Consider the following 20,543-nt stretch of genomic DNA (forward strand, 5'->3'; position numbering starts at 1 on the left):
TGTTCCCTCTCTGACCCCACCTCCACGTACAGGGTCACAAACCAGCGACCTGGGTGGCCCTGCCCTGGTAAACACCTAAGGCTCCGCTCCTCATAATTAACGGGCGCGAATAGACCAAAAATGGCTCAAGAAGATCTCAAAGCCCCAGAGCCCATAAATCTAAGTGATGAAGAAATAGCAAAACTTTCAGATGCACAGTTCAAAACACTGGTGATTAGGATGCTCACAGAACTGGTTGATTTTAGTCACAAATTAGAGGAATATATGAAGGCTAAACTCATTGAAATGAATGGTAATACACAGGAAATCAATAGTAATAGAAAGGAAACTGGGACACAAATCAAGGGAGTAGACCAAAAGGAAGGAAAAAATGACCAAACAGAAAAGAATGAAGAAACAAGAATTCAAAAAAAATGAAGAGAGGCTTAGGAACCTCCAGGACATCTTTAAACGTTCCAACATTCAAATTATAGGGGTACCAGAAGGGGAAGAGGAACAGTCATGAGTGGAAACCTTATTTGAACAAATAATAAAGGAGAATTTACCCAATCTGGCAAAGGAAATAGACTTCCGAGAAATCCAGGAAGCTCAGAGAGTCCCAAAGAAGTTGCACCCAAGAAGAGGCACACCAAGGCACATCATCATTACATTAGCCAAGATTAAAATGAAGGAGAGAATCCTAGAAGCAGCAAGAGCTAAGGGGACAGTCACCTACAAAGGAGTCCCCATCAGACTGTCAGCAGATTTCTCAAGAGACCTTACAGACAAGAAGGGGCTGGAAAGAGTTATTCCAAGTCATGAAAACCAAAGACCTACAACCAAGATTGCTCTATCCAGCAAAGTTTTCATTTAGAATAGAAGGACAGATAAAGTGCTTCTCAGATAAGATCAAATTCAAGGAGTTCATCATCACCAAGCCCTTATTATATGAAATATTAAAGGGACTTACCTAAGAAAAAGAAGATAAAAAAGATGAACAGTGAAAGGACAGCAAACTCACAGTTATCAACAACCACACCTAAAACAAAAGCAAATTAAGAGGACAGCTAGATCAGGAGTGAACCATAGAAATGAAGATCACGTGGAGGATTAGCAACAGGGGAATGGGAGAAGGAGAAGGGGGAGAAGGTACAGAAAATAAGTAGCATAGACAGTAGATAGAAAATAGATAGGGGGAGGGTAAGAATAGTAGGGGAAATACAGAATCTAAGGAACTTGAGACACGTGTTCATGAACTAAAGGAGGGGGAATGGTGGGGGAGGGGGGTGCAGGGTGGAGGGGAACGGAGGGGGGGGACAAATGTAATGGCATAATCAATTAAAAAAAAGAATGAAAAAAACATCTCATAGCACTTCATCCTCTGTGTGCTTGAGGATATATTGAAACAGGATTAGCTCTGCGAACTAGCTTTGTGAGGTGACTGGGGCAAGGTAGCAATTTTTGAAATATGAATAACACAAGTTTATCTTTAAACAGCAAATACAATATTTACATTGTATATACATACCAAAATAATTTATCAAAAAAACTGAATTTGGAATTGTGAATCATTTGGGTTGACTTTTTCCCACTTTACTCTGTATGAAAGAGGGTTTGTTGTATAAATTACAATATTATGAAATCAAGAGATTTGTAAATATCTTAACAGAAATAAATGTTTGGCATAAAAATGAAAACCTAGGAAGAAAGTTTTTACTTTTGCTGGACTCTCAAGACCTATAACAACAGTATCAGTAAAGCTTATTTCATATTTATCTTGATGACTTAGTTTTAGAACTGCTTGGGTTGTTTTAATAAATACCTAAATAGTTTTCCTTGTTCTGTCCTTGTTCTTCCTAGCTGACTCTTTATACAGTTGCAATAATAATGTTCTGATACAAATGTGGCTAAATGTTTTTCTGGCTATAATTTCTGATTACTGACCCCCAGGATACCAGGACAACCTGGATGATGAAGGCATAGGAGCGTCTGACAACATTTCTAGGTTCCTCATTTTTTCTTCCCCTCATCTCCCTGGGTAATATTTGCCACTTTCTCTTCCCCCACCCATGGGACCCTTTCTGATTGCAGTGAACTTTCTTCTGCCTTCTTCCCAGTGAAGTACTAACCAGATGGTAAAACCTGGCTCTTCCCACTCTTCTTCAGTCCTGAAGTAGTGGCCTCCATGCAGCAGCCCATTTGGCTCCATGCTTTTCCATGCATTGCTCTGCTAGGACACCTAGCTCACAGTGTTAATCTTATTTGCTTTTTCCTCACTGGACTGAATTTGTGAGAGCAAGGCTTATGTCTCATTATAGAGGTTTTAGTGCCTAGCACTGAGAGAGCCATCAAGATACATTTACTAAATTTAGTGGCTTCTGGTGGTTAGCAATATGCCCATTCACAAACAAGCTGGCAGAGCCCCTCTCCAGTGTTCCTTGCAAGACACTAGTTTGAGCAATTGGCTGGGTGTGAATGGTTTGGAATGGAACTTATTCTCAAATAATGTAGTTAAACCTTCAGGCTACTTTTGGCCATTGTCTAAATTAATGAGGTCTTACAGCTTGCTTGTTTATTGCATTCCCACTGGAAAAAGAAAGATGGTAGGGTTTTTGTTTTTTAACTCTTTACATGGAGTTAAGATAACATGCCAGTTCTGTCATTAGCTTTCCATCTGTGGCCTGCACACATGCACAAACACATATACACGCACACATATTAATGTGTCTAATTACTAGTTTACTTTATTTTGTGGCTATCACTGCCCTGCAGTTTTGAATGAGTTTTTAATGTTCCTATCACTTCCCTGAAGTTTTGAATGATTTTTTAGTGTTTCCTCTCTGAAGGATCCTTAATAGATATCTGCTTACACTTCCTAGTTATGCTACTTTGGTATTTAACCTTTTAGATATACCCAAGATATGATCTTCTTTGATATATATTTGAATCTGAAATTTGAATTTGCAGTGCTGTTAATAATCTATGTTAAGTACCTTTTATGAATTAAACTCAGACATGAAGAGCATAGTTTTACATTCCATATACACTCTTTTTTAACAAACTAGAAAATCTCTAATGACTTGAGGTTTCTTTTCTCTACTAAAATAACAACTGGATAGCCTTCAAGTGAAAACCAGAAAATACTGCATGTAAGTGAAAATATTATAAAAATATAAAATGATAGATTTATATGGACAATATTAATATGAAATATCAGTGTAGTTCTTGACTGATGATTCTAGATCTACTAGAGTAAAGTCACTAAGCAAATTGGTAGTAAAAGTAATACTGTAAGGATAAAAGTCTATTCAGAAAAATAAAGTGAGGACTCTGGAGGAACCATTTCTATTGCATCTGTTGTTAAAGTAGTTACTAGTCATCCTCCTCATTGCAGTGCTTGTCAATCAATGGTGATTGGCACCAATTCAATGCCACCAGGAATCCCCTGTTGGGGCATGGTGAAGAAGAAAACTTTCTTTAGTACAAAACAGCTTAACTGTCATACAGCACAGCTGTGAAAATAGCAGGGCTATTACGCAGCCCTGGGGTCAGGTTCCTCTCCAGCTATAGAGCTCTGTTCTGCTGAGACATCTTCAGTGTTTCAGCTCAGCCAGGAAGATGCAGTCTTCATTCAGTGGAAGGGGAAAATGCACTCCCAGAGCCACAGGGAGGTGGTTTGTATGGAGAGAAGTACCACCCTTTGGTCCCTGATTGATCTGTCCTTATGTAAATAAAGACTCCAGATCCTTTACACTCAATTCGTCTAAAAAGCACTGTCCTCACTGTTCAAAATAGAGTCACTCCAATTGTCTGAAGCTGTGCAGCTCTGATTGGATGGGGAAAGACTAAATTCTATTGGTATAAATAGGATTTTAGGACCTCCTTTCTAGGAACTGGTGTGTATTGTTTTGTGTCGGCATACCTGTTATGTTGTAAGGGGGTGGAGCCTTAGGTATTTGCCAGGGTGGGGCAATCCTCTGCTTTGTTGTGGTGCTGTATGTGGAAGAAGTGTCGGAGAGAAAACAATGGTGCTGGCTCAAGCTCTGCTTTCCAATGAACTCTCTTGTGGGACTGGGATTTTCTCCCTCCTCCATAAATCCCACAGGAATTTATGATCAGAGGATTTTACAGAGTCTTTAGTTTTCCAGTCAGCCAGCCCCTCCTTGCTCACACAGTCTGTTGCCCTGCCACGGGTTCTCTTTGCTTGCCCAGCTGCCCCTCTCTGTCCCCCCTGCTGGTCTGGATGAATGTTTCTTTAACTTCTTGATTGTTGGAGTTCCATGCAGTTTGATATTCTGGCAGTTGTGGTTGTTTGTTTTTAAATTGGTTGTTATCCTTCTTTTGGTTGTGCAAGAAAGTGAAGCATTTCTATCTATGCCTCCATCTTTGTCAAATCTCAAAATGTGGCTCAAATAAAAGAAAAGATAAAAACTCCAGAAAAAGAGCCAGCAAGGAAGAGGTAGACAACCTATCTGATGCAGAGTTCAAAACACTGGTAAGCAGGATGCTCACAGAACTGATTGAACTCTGTCACAAAATTAAGAAAGAAATGAAAGCTACACAAAGCAAGGTAAAAGAAAATATACAGGGAACCAACAGTGAAGGGAAGGAAAGCAGGACTCAAATCAACAATCTGGAACAAAAGGAACAAATAGACATCCAACCAGAACAGAATGAAGAAACAAGAACTAAAAAAAAAAAAGAAGCTTGGGAAATTCTGGGACAACTTTAAGCATTCCAACATTCAAATCATAGGGGTGACAGAAAGAGAAGAGTAAGAGCAAGAAATGGAAAACTTATTTGAACAAATAATGAAGGAGAACATCCTCAGTCTGGTGAAGGAAATAGACTTTCAGGAAGCTCAGAGAGTCCCAAAGAAACTGGATCCAAGGGACAATACACAAAGACACAACATAATTAAGTTACCCCAGATTAAACATAAGGAAAGAATCTTAAAAGCAACAAGAGGAAAGCAGATATTTACCCACAAAGGAGTGCCATAAGACTATCAGCTGATTTCTCAAAAAAAAACTTTGCAGGCAAAAAGGGGTTGCAAAGAAGTATTCCAAGTCATGAACAGCAAGGACTTACCTCCAAGATTGCTCTATCCAGCAAAGCTATCATTTAGGAGGGTAGATAAAGTGCTTCCCAGATAAGATCAAGTTAAAGGAGTTCATCATAACCCAGCCCTTATTATATGAAATGTTAAAGAGACTTATCTAAGAAATAGAAGAGCAAAAACTATGAACAATAAAATGGCATTCAACTCACAACTATCAACAACTGAACCTTAAAAAAAAACAAAAACAAAAACTAAGCAAACAACTAGAACAGGAACAGAATCACATAAATGAAGATTCCATGGAGAGTTATCAGTGGAGAGAAGGAGGGAGAAAAATGGGGAGGAAATGTACAGGGTATAAGAAGGATAATTGGTATGCATAAAATAGACAAAGGGAGATTAAGATTAGTGTAGGAAATATAGAAGCCAAAAAACTTGTATGTATGATCCATGAACATGACCTAAGGGGGAGGGGAAATGCTGGAAGGTGGCAGAGTGCAGGGCAGAGGGGGGATAAGGGAAGAAAAAAATGGGATAACTACAGTAGCATAATCAATAAAATATACTTAAAATTAAAAGTAAATAAATAAGAGCGGATGCAGATAGCAGGAACACTGTGCAGGCAGGTAGTTCAACACGAGGCTTTTCTGTGAAGTTTGTGTGAGAGGCACAGTTTGTATGAGAGGTCCCTGTGCAGAAATGGCTGCTAACATCTCTTTTTAAAAGTGTGAGCCCAGTTGGCGACCAGGAGCCCTTCTTAGTAGGTGTCTTCTTTTTTGTCAGGGTTTACACATTTGATTAAGGAACACTTGTTTTAGATGAATTCACCAATTTATCTACAACCAACAGAACTTCACTCATTTGAAAATAGCCATTAATTCTGGCTTTGCACAGATTCTGATAGTGCTTTCTTTTGATTAATATAAATTGTGATGATATTGAGTGCATGCAAATTTACTTACATCATACATTTTGCTTCATGTTCCAATAGGAACTAATAGAATTTAATATTGTTTAAGTTAAACATTGAATTGTATTTAATGGTACAAATGGAGTTTTAGAGATTTCACTTGGCACAATCCAAAGCTTTCAAAGAGAAAGCCTTGCAGTTTTAATGGACTCATGTAAGGAACAACTGTTTTCTAAAACACATTCAAAGACATAGGGTTCTTAAACAATGTAAACTACAAAAACATCCTAACCATACAGAAGCATGCTTCCCACCCAAATTTTATAGTTGTATATATTAAGACCAAAAACATGTTCCTTTCCTAGATCTGTGGCATTAATAGATAGATATCTAGCAAATGTCAACTGCATTCTTAACAAAAACATGTTATTAGAATATATGTAATAATAATAGCAAATATATTTGAGTAATAACTGCATGCTACTTTTTATATATTTCCTCAGTCTTTACCATAACCTTAGGTGAAGGATATTGTTTTTGCATATTGAAAAACTGATGTTCATCAGAGTCAAAAATTAGTAAGTGGAGGGCCTTCCAATATAATATTTGACTCCCCAAAACATTACTCAATTAACTTTATGTTGAAAATTCTCTGATGGCTTTAGACTTATTTCAGGCAGTGGGAGAACTTTACCCAATTCCAGAGGATGAATCATCATTACAAGTGAACATTTTAATTCTGGAATCAAGTGGGCCACATATGCAAACTAGTTAGTATAATTAGCTAAGAAACAGGAAGTTTCAAGACATTTTGAAATAATTGTAAAGTTATGCAATTTTGAATGTTTATTCCAGGCAGAGAAATAAAGCATGTGGTCAGGGGTTGCAATAGGGCATCTAACTTAGAAGCAATTTCTGTATGGTCACAACTCTCCAGACAGAGGGATCTCCCATTCCTTTAAGTACATATCTATTGCTTCTGCCTTTTACGAGATATTCAGAATTAAAAAATGTGGGTTTTTTTGTTTGTTTGTTCGTTTTGCTAGAGCAAATAAAAAGAAAAGAACTGGCAGATTTCAGGAATAGCAGCAGATCTGGGGAACATTTATTTCCTTGTCTGTCTGGCTCTCTTTCTTGTTCTCCTTCATCAAGTGTTTTCTCTCTTCCTTATAGCCCCTCTACTTCTCTCTGTGCAGAAGCTTGTCCTTTTTACCCTCATTCTCTGTAGCCTGATTGATAATTCTTGCCCTCTTGCTTGCATATGATGTGGCTTACTATTGGTTCTTTTGGACCAAGCTTGTTCATAAGTAGTAAAACTTGGGTTACTCTCATTCCAAAACCTATATTTCTTTACTGTATTATGCTGATGGTATATTTTTATTTTTATTTATTTATTTTTTAAAGATTTTATTTATTTATCTTTAGAGGGAAAGGGAAGGAGAGAGGGAGAGAAACATCAATGTATGGTTGCCTTTCGTGCATCCCCTGCTGGGAATTGGCCTGCAGGGAACTGGCCTGCAACCCAGGAATGTGCCCTGACTGGGAATCAAACCGCGATTGTCTGGTTCGCAGGCCCGTGCTCAATCCACTGAGCTACACCAGCCAGGGTGATAGTATATTTTTAAAATTTTAACAATCAAATAAACTTTTAATAAATTAAGATGTGGAAAATAGTGCACTATATTTATGCAGGTATTCACCTCTTCTGTTATCTCTTACTTTATTTTTGAAGTTTCAAAGGAACTTTGGTGTCATTTCCTTTTAGCCTAAAAAAAGTCCTTTTACATGTTTTGGAGAGCAGGTCTACTGTAACAAATCCTATTTTTCTACCTGAGGAATGACTTTTTCACCTTCATCACTCAAAGACATTTTTACAAGAAGTAGAATTTTAGGTTGATAGGTCTCTTCTGGCACCTTAAAGATGTTGTTCCACTGTCTTCATCTTTTTTTAAAAAGAATCCTCACCTGAGAAAATGTTTATTAATTTAAATAGAAAGGAATGGGGAGAAAGAGAGAGAGAGGAGAAGAGAGGAGGGGAGGGGAGGGGGAGGAGAAGAGGGAGAGGGAGAGGGAGAGGGAGAGGGAGAGGGAGAGGGAGAGGGAGAGGGAGAGGGAGAGGGAGAGGGAGAGGGAGAGGGAGAGGGAGAGGAGAAACATTGATGGGTTGCCTCTGAAATGCATCCTGACCAGGGATCAAACCCACAACCAGGTATGTGCCCTTACCAGAAATCAATTCTGCAACCTTTTGGTGTATGAGACAACTCTCTGACCAACTTAGCCATCTGGCCAAGGCTCCACTGTCTTCTGGATGCCATCATTTCTCATGAGAAACTTTCAGTCTTTGCAACTGTTGTTCCATACATTTAATATTTCATTCCAATCTCCCATCCCCATTTTGGCTGATTTCAAGACTTTTTCTTTGTCCACAGTTTTTATTAATTTTATGTCTGAGCTGATTTTTTTTTGGAGTTTATCTTTTTTGGAGTTTGTTGAGTTTCTTGTATCTGTATATTTACCTTTCATCAAATTTGGGAGGTTTTCAGAAATTATTTACATGAATATTCTTTCTGCACCAGCATCTTTTTTTCTTTTCCTCTTCTTTAAGGACTCCCATGACAGAAATATGAGATCTTTTGATATGGTCCCACAAGTCTCTAAGACTCTATCTAGTCAGTTTTGTTTTCAATTTCTTTTCTTTCTGATGTTCAGTTTGTATCATTTCTATTACTCATTCTACAAGTTCACTTGCCCTTTCCTCTCTTATCTTCATCCTGCCATTGAGCATGTCTAATGAATTTTTAATTTCAAGTATTGTATTTTTCAACTCTAAAATTCAATTTAGTTCTTTCTTTATAGACTCTATTTCTCTTTCTGTTCATTTCAAGATTGTTCACTTTAGTTTATAAAAAATGGTTCTAATAGCTACTTCAAAGTCTGTTTACTAATTCACACACCTGGAACTTTGGATTGGCATCTGCTGATTGATCTTCCTTTGGGAATTAGTCAGATTTTCATGGTTGTTAGTATATCAAGTAAGTTTGAATTGTATCCTGGATATTTTGAAGATTACATTGTCAGACTCTGTGTACTGTTAAAATGTTCTGGTAAATATTGATGTGTTGTTAGAATGGGCATTCAAGTTACATTGTCTGTTCTTCTCTTCTGTGATACTATTTTCAATGTCAATACAATTTTCAGCTGTTTCTAAATTATTTGGGTCTGATAAGGCATGTACCACTCAAAGCTTGCTCTGGTTTGGGGGTAATTTTTATTACCCCAAAACTGTAATTCAATTCTTAAAGCTTTTGTTGTACTTCTCTGGGCATTTTCAACACTTGGGCAACTTGAGGAGTGAGTTCATTACTTATATAGGTTCAAACACAGAAATAAATTCTTTTCTTCAACTCTCTCTTATCTGTGGGGATTTCCCTACATCCTCTGACTTCTAGGACTATTTTACCCAGTTTTTCTGGCAAGGAAGTTTGGGTGCTTTTAGAGTTTGGCCTCCTTTGCTGTGGCACTATTCCATGTAATTGCACCACAGTGCAAAGCAGCAGGGGAAAGAAAGAGCATGTAACACTGATTCATCTACTTTTTGCACAATGGGGATCAAATTCTTCTATAGAAAGGATTAAATCATCATTTGGGATTATAAAGGCCCATGCCGCTACTGGGGTAGCAACACAGATCAAGTCTAAATTCTTTTTACCCTCACCTGAGGACATGCTTATTGATTTTAGAGAGGGGAAATATGGGAGAGAGACAGGAAGAGAAATATCAATGTGAGAGAAAAACATCAATCAGCTGCCTCCCAAACATGCCTGGATTGAGAACTAAACCCATAACCTAGATATGTGTGCTCTGACTGAGAATCAAACCCGTGGCCTTTTAGTTTATGGAGCACACTCTGATCAAGTGAGCCACCAGCCAGGGCTGCAGATTTATTTTTGAAGTTGGCTTTGAGTCAGAACTGAGTGAATAAAAAGAAAAACATGAGGATTTCCCCCATACTTTGGCTTGTAGGAGCCCTTTATCCTGTTTCTGTGACCAGAATAATGACCTTAACTATGTTTTTGTTTTGTTTTGCTGGCACCTTTTACAAAGTTCCCAACTTGACTTCAGGACAAATCCAGGAGGAGATAAAAAGGAAAAACAGGGAAGAGTCTCTGTGGCTCAGTTGAGCTCTGCTATAGATTTGAGTTCCTTCCTGAATTCACTTGCTGTTGTTTACTTTCAGGATTTCTCATCTAGTTGTTTGTCACATTTGTCCACTTTTAGTGTGATCATGGGAGTGACAGAATGGGTTCTGTGTTCCCTGGGAAGCCTCTTATTAAGGTTTGTAATCCTTAACACTTGCCATAGAAATTGTCTTGTAATCGACAATGAAGTAAATGAAGTAAATGAAAATCACAGCATTGGTTTGTAACATAAATGCTGATCTTTTAGTCCTGTCTTCAAGGATCATTTATGGACACAAAAGTCCTTTCCCATTTAACTGCAGTGACTCCTCAAATTCCCATCTTCCCATCCACTCTTTTCTAAGATTCCACTTTGAAAAGTAGAAAAAAAAATCAATCCACTGATTTTTTTCTTTGTCAGGTGGGCTTGTTGAGAAAAAAGTCATTCTTTGCTTCATTATAAAATTTTTATATTTACATAAAATTATAATTTTAGTGCACCAAAAGGAATTTATTTTAGTGTTTTAGCCTTTGGAAAATGATAACTTTATTTAATAGATTGGTATTATACTGTTCTAAATCTATCATTAGGATTCATCTTTATTTGATTACTATAAACATGTCACCAAACCCACAATCTACTTCTTACCATTTGCATCCATGAATTCAAACTTGCTGCTCCTTAAATAAGCAATCACTAAAACTTCACATTTTGAATCTTTAAAAAAATTTTTTTAATAAAAAGTAGTAAACTTTAGAATATAGCTAATTTAAAATCTCAATGTGTTTACAACTTTTTAAAAATTTTGCCTGCCGTTTTTATTATAAACATTATCTTATTAGGAAGTAACTGAGTTTATAAATATGAATTTTTCCATGTTTTTGTACATTTGGTATGAAAGACCCATATGTGACCCAGGGGGTACTTACTCAAGAGAACTCTTTCTAGAATTCTAGGTGTTCCCTCTTCTAAAATAGAAAATCGGATTAGAAAATTGAGCTACCAAAGTATACTAAGCACGTACGTGTGTGGTACAAATTCCTAGCATGAGTCGACTGAAGGTTGATTCCACTGAGTCCAAAGTCTCCAATAGGGTTTCCATTTAAAGATAAGTCAGGGCCTATATCTTGGAATACCACCTGGCAGTGCTATGACTGAAATGAGAAAAATGAAGAGGCAAGAAATATGTTGTGTCACAATCTGTCGTGTTCAAAATCTAAGTGTGTATGTTTTTTTTTCTATTTTTATCTTGGGGTCTCCAGTTTACCGTGGTTTCTGGGCAGTCCTGATGCTCCTGGGAGTAGTTGCTGTGGTCACTGCGAGCTTTTTGATCATCTGTGCAGCCCCCTTTGCCAGCCATCTTCTCTATAAAGCCGGAGGAGGCTCATATATTGCTGCAGGTATGTGTAGTGCTGTGAGCATGCTTTCTAGCCATGGATTTTCTCCGTATCATTGTATTTTTCATTTATAGTTTTAAGTATCAGGCTTCTAGCAGTAGGAATACAATTATATTCATGGGTAATATTTCTAGAATGCTAACTATACATCAGACATTTCCCCAGGAACTTTACATTTCTCATGTGCTAACAATCAGAGCAACAGTTTTTGCTCATTGTGTCACATCATATGAAATCAGATGATAGAGGGGAAATATCTGCTCAGAAAGCCTTTTAATATCTTATGTCCTATTAATTTTCTGTCTGTAAAATGGGGTCATAATGTTTCTCTGTATCATCAAGATATAGGTAAACTTTTCTGTGTTCTCTGAAAAAGATAGTGCTATGATAATGCTCCAAACTCTCATAATGTATTTACCCATAGATAAAAGGCATGTTTTTCTACAATATCACCATTTGGTTTTCTTAATTGTGATTCATGTGCATTATCTAAAGGCATTCTCTTTATTGTAAAACCTATAGTTATTTTAGTCAGCTTCCTAACTAGACTTTCTAATTCCTATGAAAATAATCATAGTACAAATGAAAAAATAACTGAATAGGTGAGTCTTGTGAATTTTAAGACTTTTTCATTTAATTAGGATGTAAAAGAGAGAACACTAATTTAAAAACATAAATCTAAAGTTATTTGTAGAGATAACAATTCTAAAAAATTAGACAACTTCAGTGTGACTCAGACTAAACTGTACATGATAATGCTATATTGTAACATAAGATTAGAAGGACAAAGAGTTTCTCCATGATATGGCAGTGAGAGCAAAGAGAAGGAGCAGACTGAATAGCTTTACTACTTTTATAATCATTGCAAAGACAGCTCATGATGTTAGCCATCACAGTTTAATCAATGGCCAGTTAACAGTTTCTTGAAGTACACATTTTGCATAATAATGTGCTTATTTCTGCAGAGAGAATAAAAATAATAATCAGATATGTATCCTCTGCTCAAGGAGCTAAAAAATAAAACAAAACAAACAAACAAATAAAAAACCACTGAGAACAAGAGCCCTGTTTAAATTGCTCTGTCTTTTCCCTCTTATTTCAATTCTTTTCTTCAGATTTACCCATTTGAGTTCATAATTTTGAAAATAACATTTGAAAATTAAAATATAATTCACACACTACAACATATACCATTTTAAAGTGTATAAAGTGCAGTGGTTTAGTACATTTACAAAGTGGTTTAAGTATCAATATTTGATTCTGGAATATTTTTATCACCCCACAAAGAAAACTCATCCTCTCCTCTACTTCCATCCAGTAACCACTGATCTTCTTTCTGTCTATAGATTTGTCTTCTCTGAACTTTTCAAATAGATGTAATTGTAGTTGTGGCCTTCTGTACCTTGCTTCTTTCACTTGGATCCTATAATTTATCATCTCTCTTCTTTAATTCATAATTCCATAAGACCAAACTCATTATGACTTAATACTGAGCATCTCTTTTACCACATAGTTTTTCTTCCCACAAACCACATTCTACCCTCATTTCATTCGTGGGTCTAGTTAAGGTTAATCTTTTTTGCCGGTCTTCCCAGAAATAATGCTAAAATATGTAAATATTTTTCTTCACTCCTTGACTTTCATTTTTTTATATTTGTCAACAAATACTAGGTGTAATAGCAGCACAACTAACTGAAAGTCAGAAATGCTCTGATCCTGAGTTTGGTCTTAGGAAATTTTGTGTGCTTGTTTATGCTTAGTGTTTTTTTTGGGAAAAAATAGCCATTTTATAATTTGTGTTAGAAAGTAGTAGCATATCCAACTAGACTTTTCAGGGTGATCACTTTGTAGGGTATATAAATGTCAGATCACTCTATTATACACCTGAAGTTAATATAATATTGTGTGTCAACTCTATTTTGACAGTTTTTTTAATTACACTTGGCCAAGAACCTTGTAGAAAAATAAAGCATTTACTACTGTGGGGGCAACTTTGCCCACAGAGTGCCCCCTTCCACCACAGATGAAAGTAAACACTACCAAGACAGGAACTGCTTGGGGAGGAAAGGTAGCAAATCACTCAAAGGGGGAGGGCCAAGAGCCCCTTCCTCAAGGGGCTTTTATTGGGTTTGTTTGCACAAGAATACAGGTAAGGATCAAACAATAGATAGCATTCGAAGAACTATGAGGGCTTATTCTCAGTCAGGGTCAGATAGCTAATGAGCCATAAAACTTTGAGGAAGAAACTTCTTGCTTGGACCCTTATCATTTAAATGAGAGCATTCTAAACAAAGCAGGTTTCACAAGATTTTTACAAATTCTTTCTTAGGCCTGATCACCCTGGATACCACCCTGGCAAGGCAAGGAGCCATACCCCTCCCATCACAGGTTTTTAGGCTTAAGTGGATTAGAGCCATGAAGCTCTTCTCCCAGATGGTAATGGGGACTCAGGCTGTATCACAATAGCTGGGGGGGGGGCGAGGGTCCATCATCCCTCTTTGTTGCAGCCCCCGCCCCCCCCCCCAGTGTTTTCAGTATGGCCTCCCAAGTGATTGTGTCTGGCTTAGGTTGCCCCTCTCTGTGTGAGGAGTTGTACCCATTATGGACATCAACCATGCTTTGGGGACAGGGGAAGAAGCAGAAGCAGCGCTTGCTGCCAGAGACAAGCTTTGTTTCCTAAGTGGCTCACATTCTGAGGTCACTCACTCAGTCTTAGCCATGGGAGTCAGTTACAATTCCTGAAACCAGGCAGAGCAGTTCACAACAATACTACATACTCATGTGCCTGTGACAAGTAGACTGTATTTTTTCAGCAAATCCTTTTTTGCTTATGAGTGTGGGGCTGAGATTCTCCTTGCTCAGGTCTCCATGCAAAAGATCCTGGGAGCTGAGAGGTGTCCGAGTTGTCCTGGGAGCCCATTCTGAAAGACCCAAACTAAATGATTATGAGGACACTTCCTTTAAAATTTGATGTAATTTCCTTCATGGCTTAGTTCTTTATTATTTATGCAGGGCATTCTTCCCCCCAAGAACAGAGACAAGTATGCTGTTGGATAAAATAAAATATTAATCAGTTTCCTGACTGAACTGATTCAGCTTATCAGTTCAGTCAGGAGAAATGATGTTCTCAGGAATAACTAAAGTTTACTTTCCAGTAGCAATTTCCACCATGATCTTTTAAACATAATCTTTTAAAGCAGTTTTGGGGCCTATAAATCATCTTTCCTCTTGAGTAATTATTGACAGAAGAATTATAAAAATCTTTCAATTCTGTATTATTCATATTCCCAAGTAATATAAATAAGAAAGTTGTTGTTTCAAAGTTGTTGATGGAAACTTAAATGCTATGCTCTACAGGGATGAAGGGAATATGAAATAAACAGCCAAGCCAAGCCAAACTTTGCCAGCCAAGTTTTCTTCTGGACCACATTTAACATGGAACTATGCATATAATCATTTACTGAGCTAAATGGAATTTATAGTGTTTTGGGTGGTTTAGATTTTGTATTTTAAAGTGAAGAAGTTTTATTCCATGCATCTAGTATTCTAAAATCTCTTTTGTTTTAGGCCTTGTCATCATCCCCTGACTGACCAAGTCCCTCATGCTGCTTTATGTCAACACTGTTCTCTGATGGGCAGTTAGGAGCAGGTGCAGTTTGGGCTGTGGTTGCTGTGGCTATTTTATCAACTCCACAAACAAGATTGGGCACTCTCTTTATTTGGGCGATGACCTTAGAACAGGGTAGGACAAAATTCCAAATGGCAGTTGCTGGGTGTGCACACATAGAACATCTTTTAGCAACAGTAAGGTTGTTTTGGGGCATTCCGTATGGCTGGACAGGCTTGTATTTCAGCAGTGAGTGTGAGTAAGGGGCAGGGTCCATGGTATTCCTCCTTCTGTGACACCAGACTCAGAGCAAGGCTTGGGGGGCATATGTTGCCACTCCCTGCACTTGAACAGATCCCTCCTTGGGCAAGCTACATCATGAGTGCCCCGTAGAAGTTCAGTTCCAGACCAAGTAAGTGGTAATTGTCAGGGTGTTATGATGCCAAGTTTGTATTTCAGTCAATCTCATCACACACCTCCACAATAACTAAACAATTAGTGACTTTTTTGCATTTAAAATTTTTTTTAATGTATAATATACCATCTGTATATTGTGTGTTCACCACCTCAAAGTCAAGTCTCCTTCCATCTCCATTTATCCCCATTTACCCATTAATTGGTTTTAATGTGGACTTTTGGAGAACTCTTAGAAACGCAGGAGAGGGCTGTTGTCTTCTCCTAACATGTGATATTGGAAGTGATAGGAAAGATGCAGACAAAGGTTAGAAGGGATAGACATGGCTTGAAACAGGTTTAGAGTTATGGGGAGAAAATTACTATAAAGCTGAATATTTCTAATGCCTGTGCAAAGAGACATCAATAGGAATTGCTGCTCATCAGCAAGACTTCTAAGTGCATAAAGAAACATAATGGCATGATCTGGATGCTTGGGACACTGGCATTAAGTGATAAGCCACAAATGCTCTGAAATTGTTATTTTGTCAGGATATCAGGATATCAGGGAGAAAGAATTTTCTATCACAATTGAAGTCACCTTTTCCTGAATAGCAAACTGGGATTATATTTTCCTGCTACATGTAGAGCTTGACAGAGTCTCATCTGGAAAGAGGTGCCTAAATGTCAGCTAAGTCCCTTGTTAGATCTTCAGGTTGGTGAGGCTACATACATATCTTATGAGTCAGGGGATACAGGATGCACTAGTGGGAGGAAAGGCCTCTTCTGTGTAGTCAGTTCTTAGGAACGTGGCAGAGGCACAGCTGTAGTTTGACTGCTGGCTGTCTGTGACCGCATGGTGTGCTCCTCACCAAGACAGTTAATGTTTAATCACCAGGACACAATCTAAGTGAATTGGGAAAGTCCTGTACCATATGGGACTAACAGCCTGAAACACATCCTGTTATGGCCACGCCTGCTCCCTTATGGTCCCAAGGACAATGCTTTGTAGAAGCATAGTGACATGAACCCTTGTAAGAAAGTAGTGTAGCAAAGGAGAGTGGTTATGAAAGGAACATGAAATATTCATATATAGCAGGTAATACTAACTCATACATAAATTTGTGGTTGGTTTTCCTTTTCCTTTAATAAGATCTATGGTATTTGTGGCAGCACATCAGTAAACCACACTTACTCTGCATGAGATAAAATGAATGCATACCACAAGAGGCTTCTTCCCATCTTAAAAGAGAAAAGGCTCACAGAAGCCAAGAGACATACTTCAGTTTTTTTTTTTTTTTTTTTTTTGGCTGAGACTGAGCCTGTGGCTCTTAGGAGGTGCTCAGGGTCATGCCCAGCCCCTCATCTCTTCCTCCAGATGAAGCAGAAGATGGCAGTAGTGGGAGCAGGGAAGAGTGCAGAGGAAACACAGACCCAGAGCAGGCAGGGATTAGGAAAGAATTGCTGACGGCCCAAAGGTGAAAGGTCTAATCTTACAGGCACATGCATGCCCCTGCTTGCACCTGCTGTCCCCATGTCTGTATAGTGAAAGATCTGGCTATAAACAGCTGCTTACCCAGGACAACAAGCCTGGAAGGGCAATGAATTCTTGGCAGAATAGCTTTTCTAACATTTCTGTGTGTTTCTGGTTTTTTTCATTTTTATTTTTTTTAATTTTTTTAAAATTTAGTTATTTTTCAAGTACAGTTTTTTGTCTATTTCTCCCATCCCACCCCCCCACCCCATCCTGTGCTCCCCACTTCCCTCCCATCTCCACCTCCCTAGCTCTCGTCCCTGCGTCCTTCACATTTGTTCCTCCAAATCCCTCCCCCCTTCCCCCTTAAATTCCCTTCCCTCTCCCCTATGGTCACTGTCCCCTTGTTCTCTATTTCAGTGTCTTTGTTTTTATTCTGCTTGCTTCTTCATTTTGTTGTTCAGCTTCCTCTTAAAGGTGAGATCATATGGTATTTGTCTTTCAACACCTGGCCTATTTCACTCAGCATAATGCTTTCCAGTTCCACCCATGTTGTTGCAAAGGGTAGTAGCTCCTTCTTTCTCTCTGCTGCATAGAATTCCATTGTGTATATGTACCACAATTTTTGGATCCATTCATTTACTGACGGGCACCTAGGTTGCTTCCAGCTCTTGGCTACTGTAAATTGTGCTGCTATGAACATTGTGTTGCATAGGTTCTTTGAAATTCATGTTTTAGGATTCTTAGGATATAATCCCAGCAGTGGAATTGCTGGGTCAAAAGGGAGGTCGAGTTTTATTTTTCTGAGAAAATTCCATACTGTTTTCCATAATGGTTGTACCAGTTTGCAATCCCACCAACAGTGAACTAAGGACCCCTTTTCTCCACAACCTCTCTAACATTTGTTGTTTGTTGCTTTATTTATGATAGCCATCCTGACTGGTGTAAAGTGGTATCTCATTGTGGTTGTAATTTGCATCTCTCTGATGGACCACACATCTCTTTATGTGTCTCCGAATATTCTGTATGTCCTCCTTGGAGAAGTGTCTGTTCAAGTCCTTTTCCCATTTTTAAATTGGGTTAGATGTCTTCTTAGAGTGGATTCGTGTAAGTTCCTTGTATATTTTGGAGATTAAACCTTTGTCTGAGGTATCATTGGCAAATATGTTTTCCCATACAGTTGGTTGTCTTTTTAATTTAATACTGTTTTCTTTAGCCATGCAGAAGCTTTTCATTTTGATGAGATTCCATTTGTTTATATTCCTTGTTCTAGGGGACATATCAGTAAAAATGTTGCTGCGTGAAATATCTGAGATTTTCTTGCCAGTGTTTTTCTTTGGAACTTTAATAGTGTCACGGCTTATATTTAAGTCTTTTATCCACATTGAATTTCTTTTGGTGTATGGTGTAAGTTTGTTCTCAAGTTTCCTTTTTTTGCACGTAGCTGTCCAGTTCTCCCAACACCATTTGTTGAAGAGGCTATCTTTACTCCACTTTATGTTCTTGCCCCCTTTGTCAAATATTAATAGAATGTAGAGAGTTGGGTTGATTTCTGGGCTCTCTGTTCTGTTCCATTAGTCTATGTGCCCGTTTTTATGCCAGTACCAGGCTGTTTTGATTACAGTGGCCTTGTAATACAGTTTGATATCAGGTATTGTGATCCCTCCTACTTTGTTCTTCTTTCTCAAAAGTGCAGCTGCTATTCGGGTTCATTTATGGTTCCATATAAATTTTTGAAGTGTTTGTTCTATGTCTGTGAAATATGCCATTGGTACTTTAATAGGTATTGCATTGAATCTGTATATTGCTTTGGGTAGTATGGACATTTTGATGATGTTAATTCTTCCAATCCATGAACTAGGTATATGTTTCCATTTGTTTGTGTCTTCCCTGATTTCTTTCTTCAATGCTGTGTAGTTTTCTGCATACAGGCCTTTTACCTCCTTGGTTAGCTTTATTCCCAGATATTTTATTTTTCTTTTTGCTATATTGAATGGGATTTTTTTCTTGATTTCTGCTTCTGCTGATTCATTGTTAGTATACAAAAATGCCTTTGATTTCTGGATATTGACTTTGTATCCTGCTGTTTTGCCAAATTCATTAATTAGTTTGAGCAGTTTTTTTGGTAGAGTCTATAGGATTTTTCCATGTACACTATCATGTCATCTGCAAACAGTGACAGTTTTGTTTCCTCCTTTCTTATTTGAATGCCTTTTATTTCCTTTTCTTGCCTAATCACTGTGGCCAAAACTTCCAAAACTATATTGAATAGAAATGGTGAAGGTGGACATTCTTGTCTTGTTCCTGGTCTTAGTGGACAAGCTTTTAATTTTTGCCCATTGAGTATGATGCTGGCTGTAGGTCTCTCATATATGGCCTTTATTATATTGAGGAATGCTCCCTGTATTCCCACTTTGCTGAGTGTTTTTATCATAAGTGGGTGTTGTACCTTATCAAAAGCTTTTTCCACGTCCATTTATATGATCATGTGGTTTTTGTCTTTGCCTTTGTTTATGTAATGAATTACATTTACTGATTTGCAAATGTTGAACCATCTTTGCATCCCTGGGATGAATTCCAGTTGGTCATGGTGTATGATCTTTTTGATATATTGTTGGATGTGATTTGCCAATATTTCGTTGAGGATTTTAATGTCTATGTTCATCAGCAATATTGGCCTGAAGTTCTCTTTCTATGTTGTGTCTCTGTCTGGTTTTGGAATTAAGATGATGCTGGCTTCATAAAAATAATCTTGGAGTTTTCCATTCTTCTGGATTTTTTGGAATAGTCTGTGAAGAATAGGGGTTAGCTCTTCCTTAAATGCTTTGTAGAATTCTCCTGTGAAAGCATCTGGTCCAGGGCTTTTGTGTGATGGGAGTTTTTTGATTACTGCTTCAATTTCTTTTGCTGTTATAGGTGTGTTCAGATTTTCTGTTTCTTTTTCATTAAGTTTTGGAAGATTATATTTTTCTAGAAATGTGTCCGTTTCCCCTAGGTTTTCAAATTTCTTGGCATACAGTTCTTCATAGTAATTTCTTACAATCTCTTCTATTTCTGTGGTATCAGTTGTAATCTCTCCTCTTTCATTTCTGATTGTGTTTATTTGAGTCCTCTCTCTTCTTTTCTTGATGAGCCTACTTAAAGGCTTGTCTATTTTGTTTATCTTCTCAAAGAACCAACTCCTGGATTCATTGATCCTTAGAATTGTGCTTTTAGTTTCTATGTCATTTAATTCTGCTCTAATCTTGGTTATTTCCTTCCTTCTGCTTGCTCTGGGCTGTCTTTGTTGTTGTTCCTTGAGTTCTTGTAGGCATAGGGTTAGGTTGTTTGTTTGAAATGTTTCTATCTTCTTTAGATAGGCCTGTATTGCTATAAACTTCCCTCTCAGGACTGCCTTCGCTCTGTCCCATAAATTTTGGGTTATTGTGAGTTCGTTTTCATTTGTTTCCAGAAATGTTTTGATTTCTTCCCTAATTTCATTCTTGACCCATTCGTTGTTTAATAGCATACCATTCAGTCTCCATGATTTTGGGTGCTTTGGG

At 37.8% G+C, this 20,543-nt stretch overlaps 1 protein-coding gene across 1 annotated transcript in view; it reads left to right on the forward strand.

Annotated features, from left to right (window-relative positions):
* The window catches only part of TMEM182 (transmembrane protein 182), a 57,553-nt gene that overhangs the window by 22,416 nt on the left and 14,594 nt on the right, over nt 1-20,543 (forward strand). Inside the window, exon 4 of the mRNA XM_037143406.2 lies at nt 11,393-11,530. Within this exon, the coding sequence (XP_036999301.1) occupies nt 11,393-11,530 (138 nt within the window). The remainder of the gene's footprint in view (nt 1-11,392; nt 11,531-20,543) is intronic.

The sequence above is a fragment of the Artibeus jamaicensis genome, unplaced genomic scaffold (genome assembly GCF_021234435.1).
Source record: "Artibeus jamaicensis isolate MK-2021 breed Jamaican fruit bat unplaced genomic scaffold, CSHL_Jam_final contig_384, whole genome shotgun sequence".
NCBI lineage: Eukaryota > Metazoa > Chordata > Mammalia > Chiroptera > Phyllostomidae > Artibeus > Artibeus jamaicensis.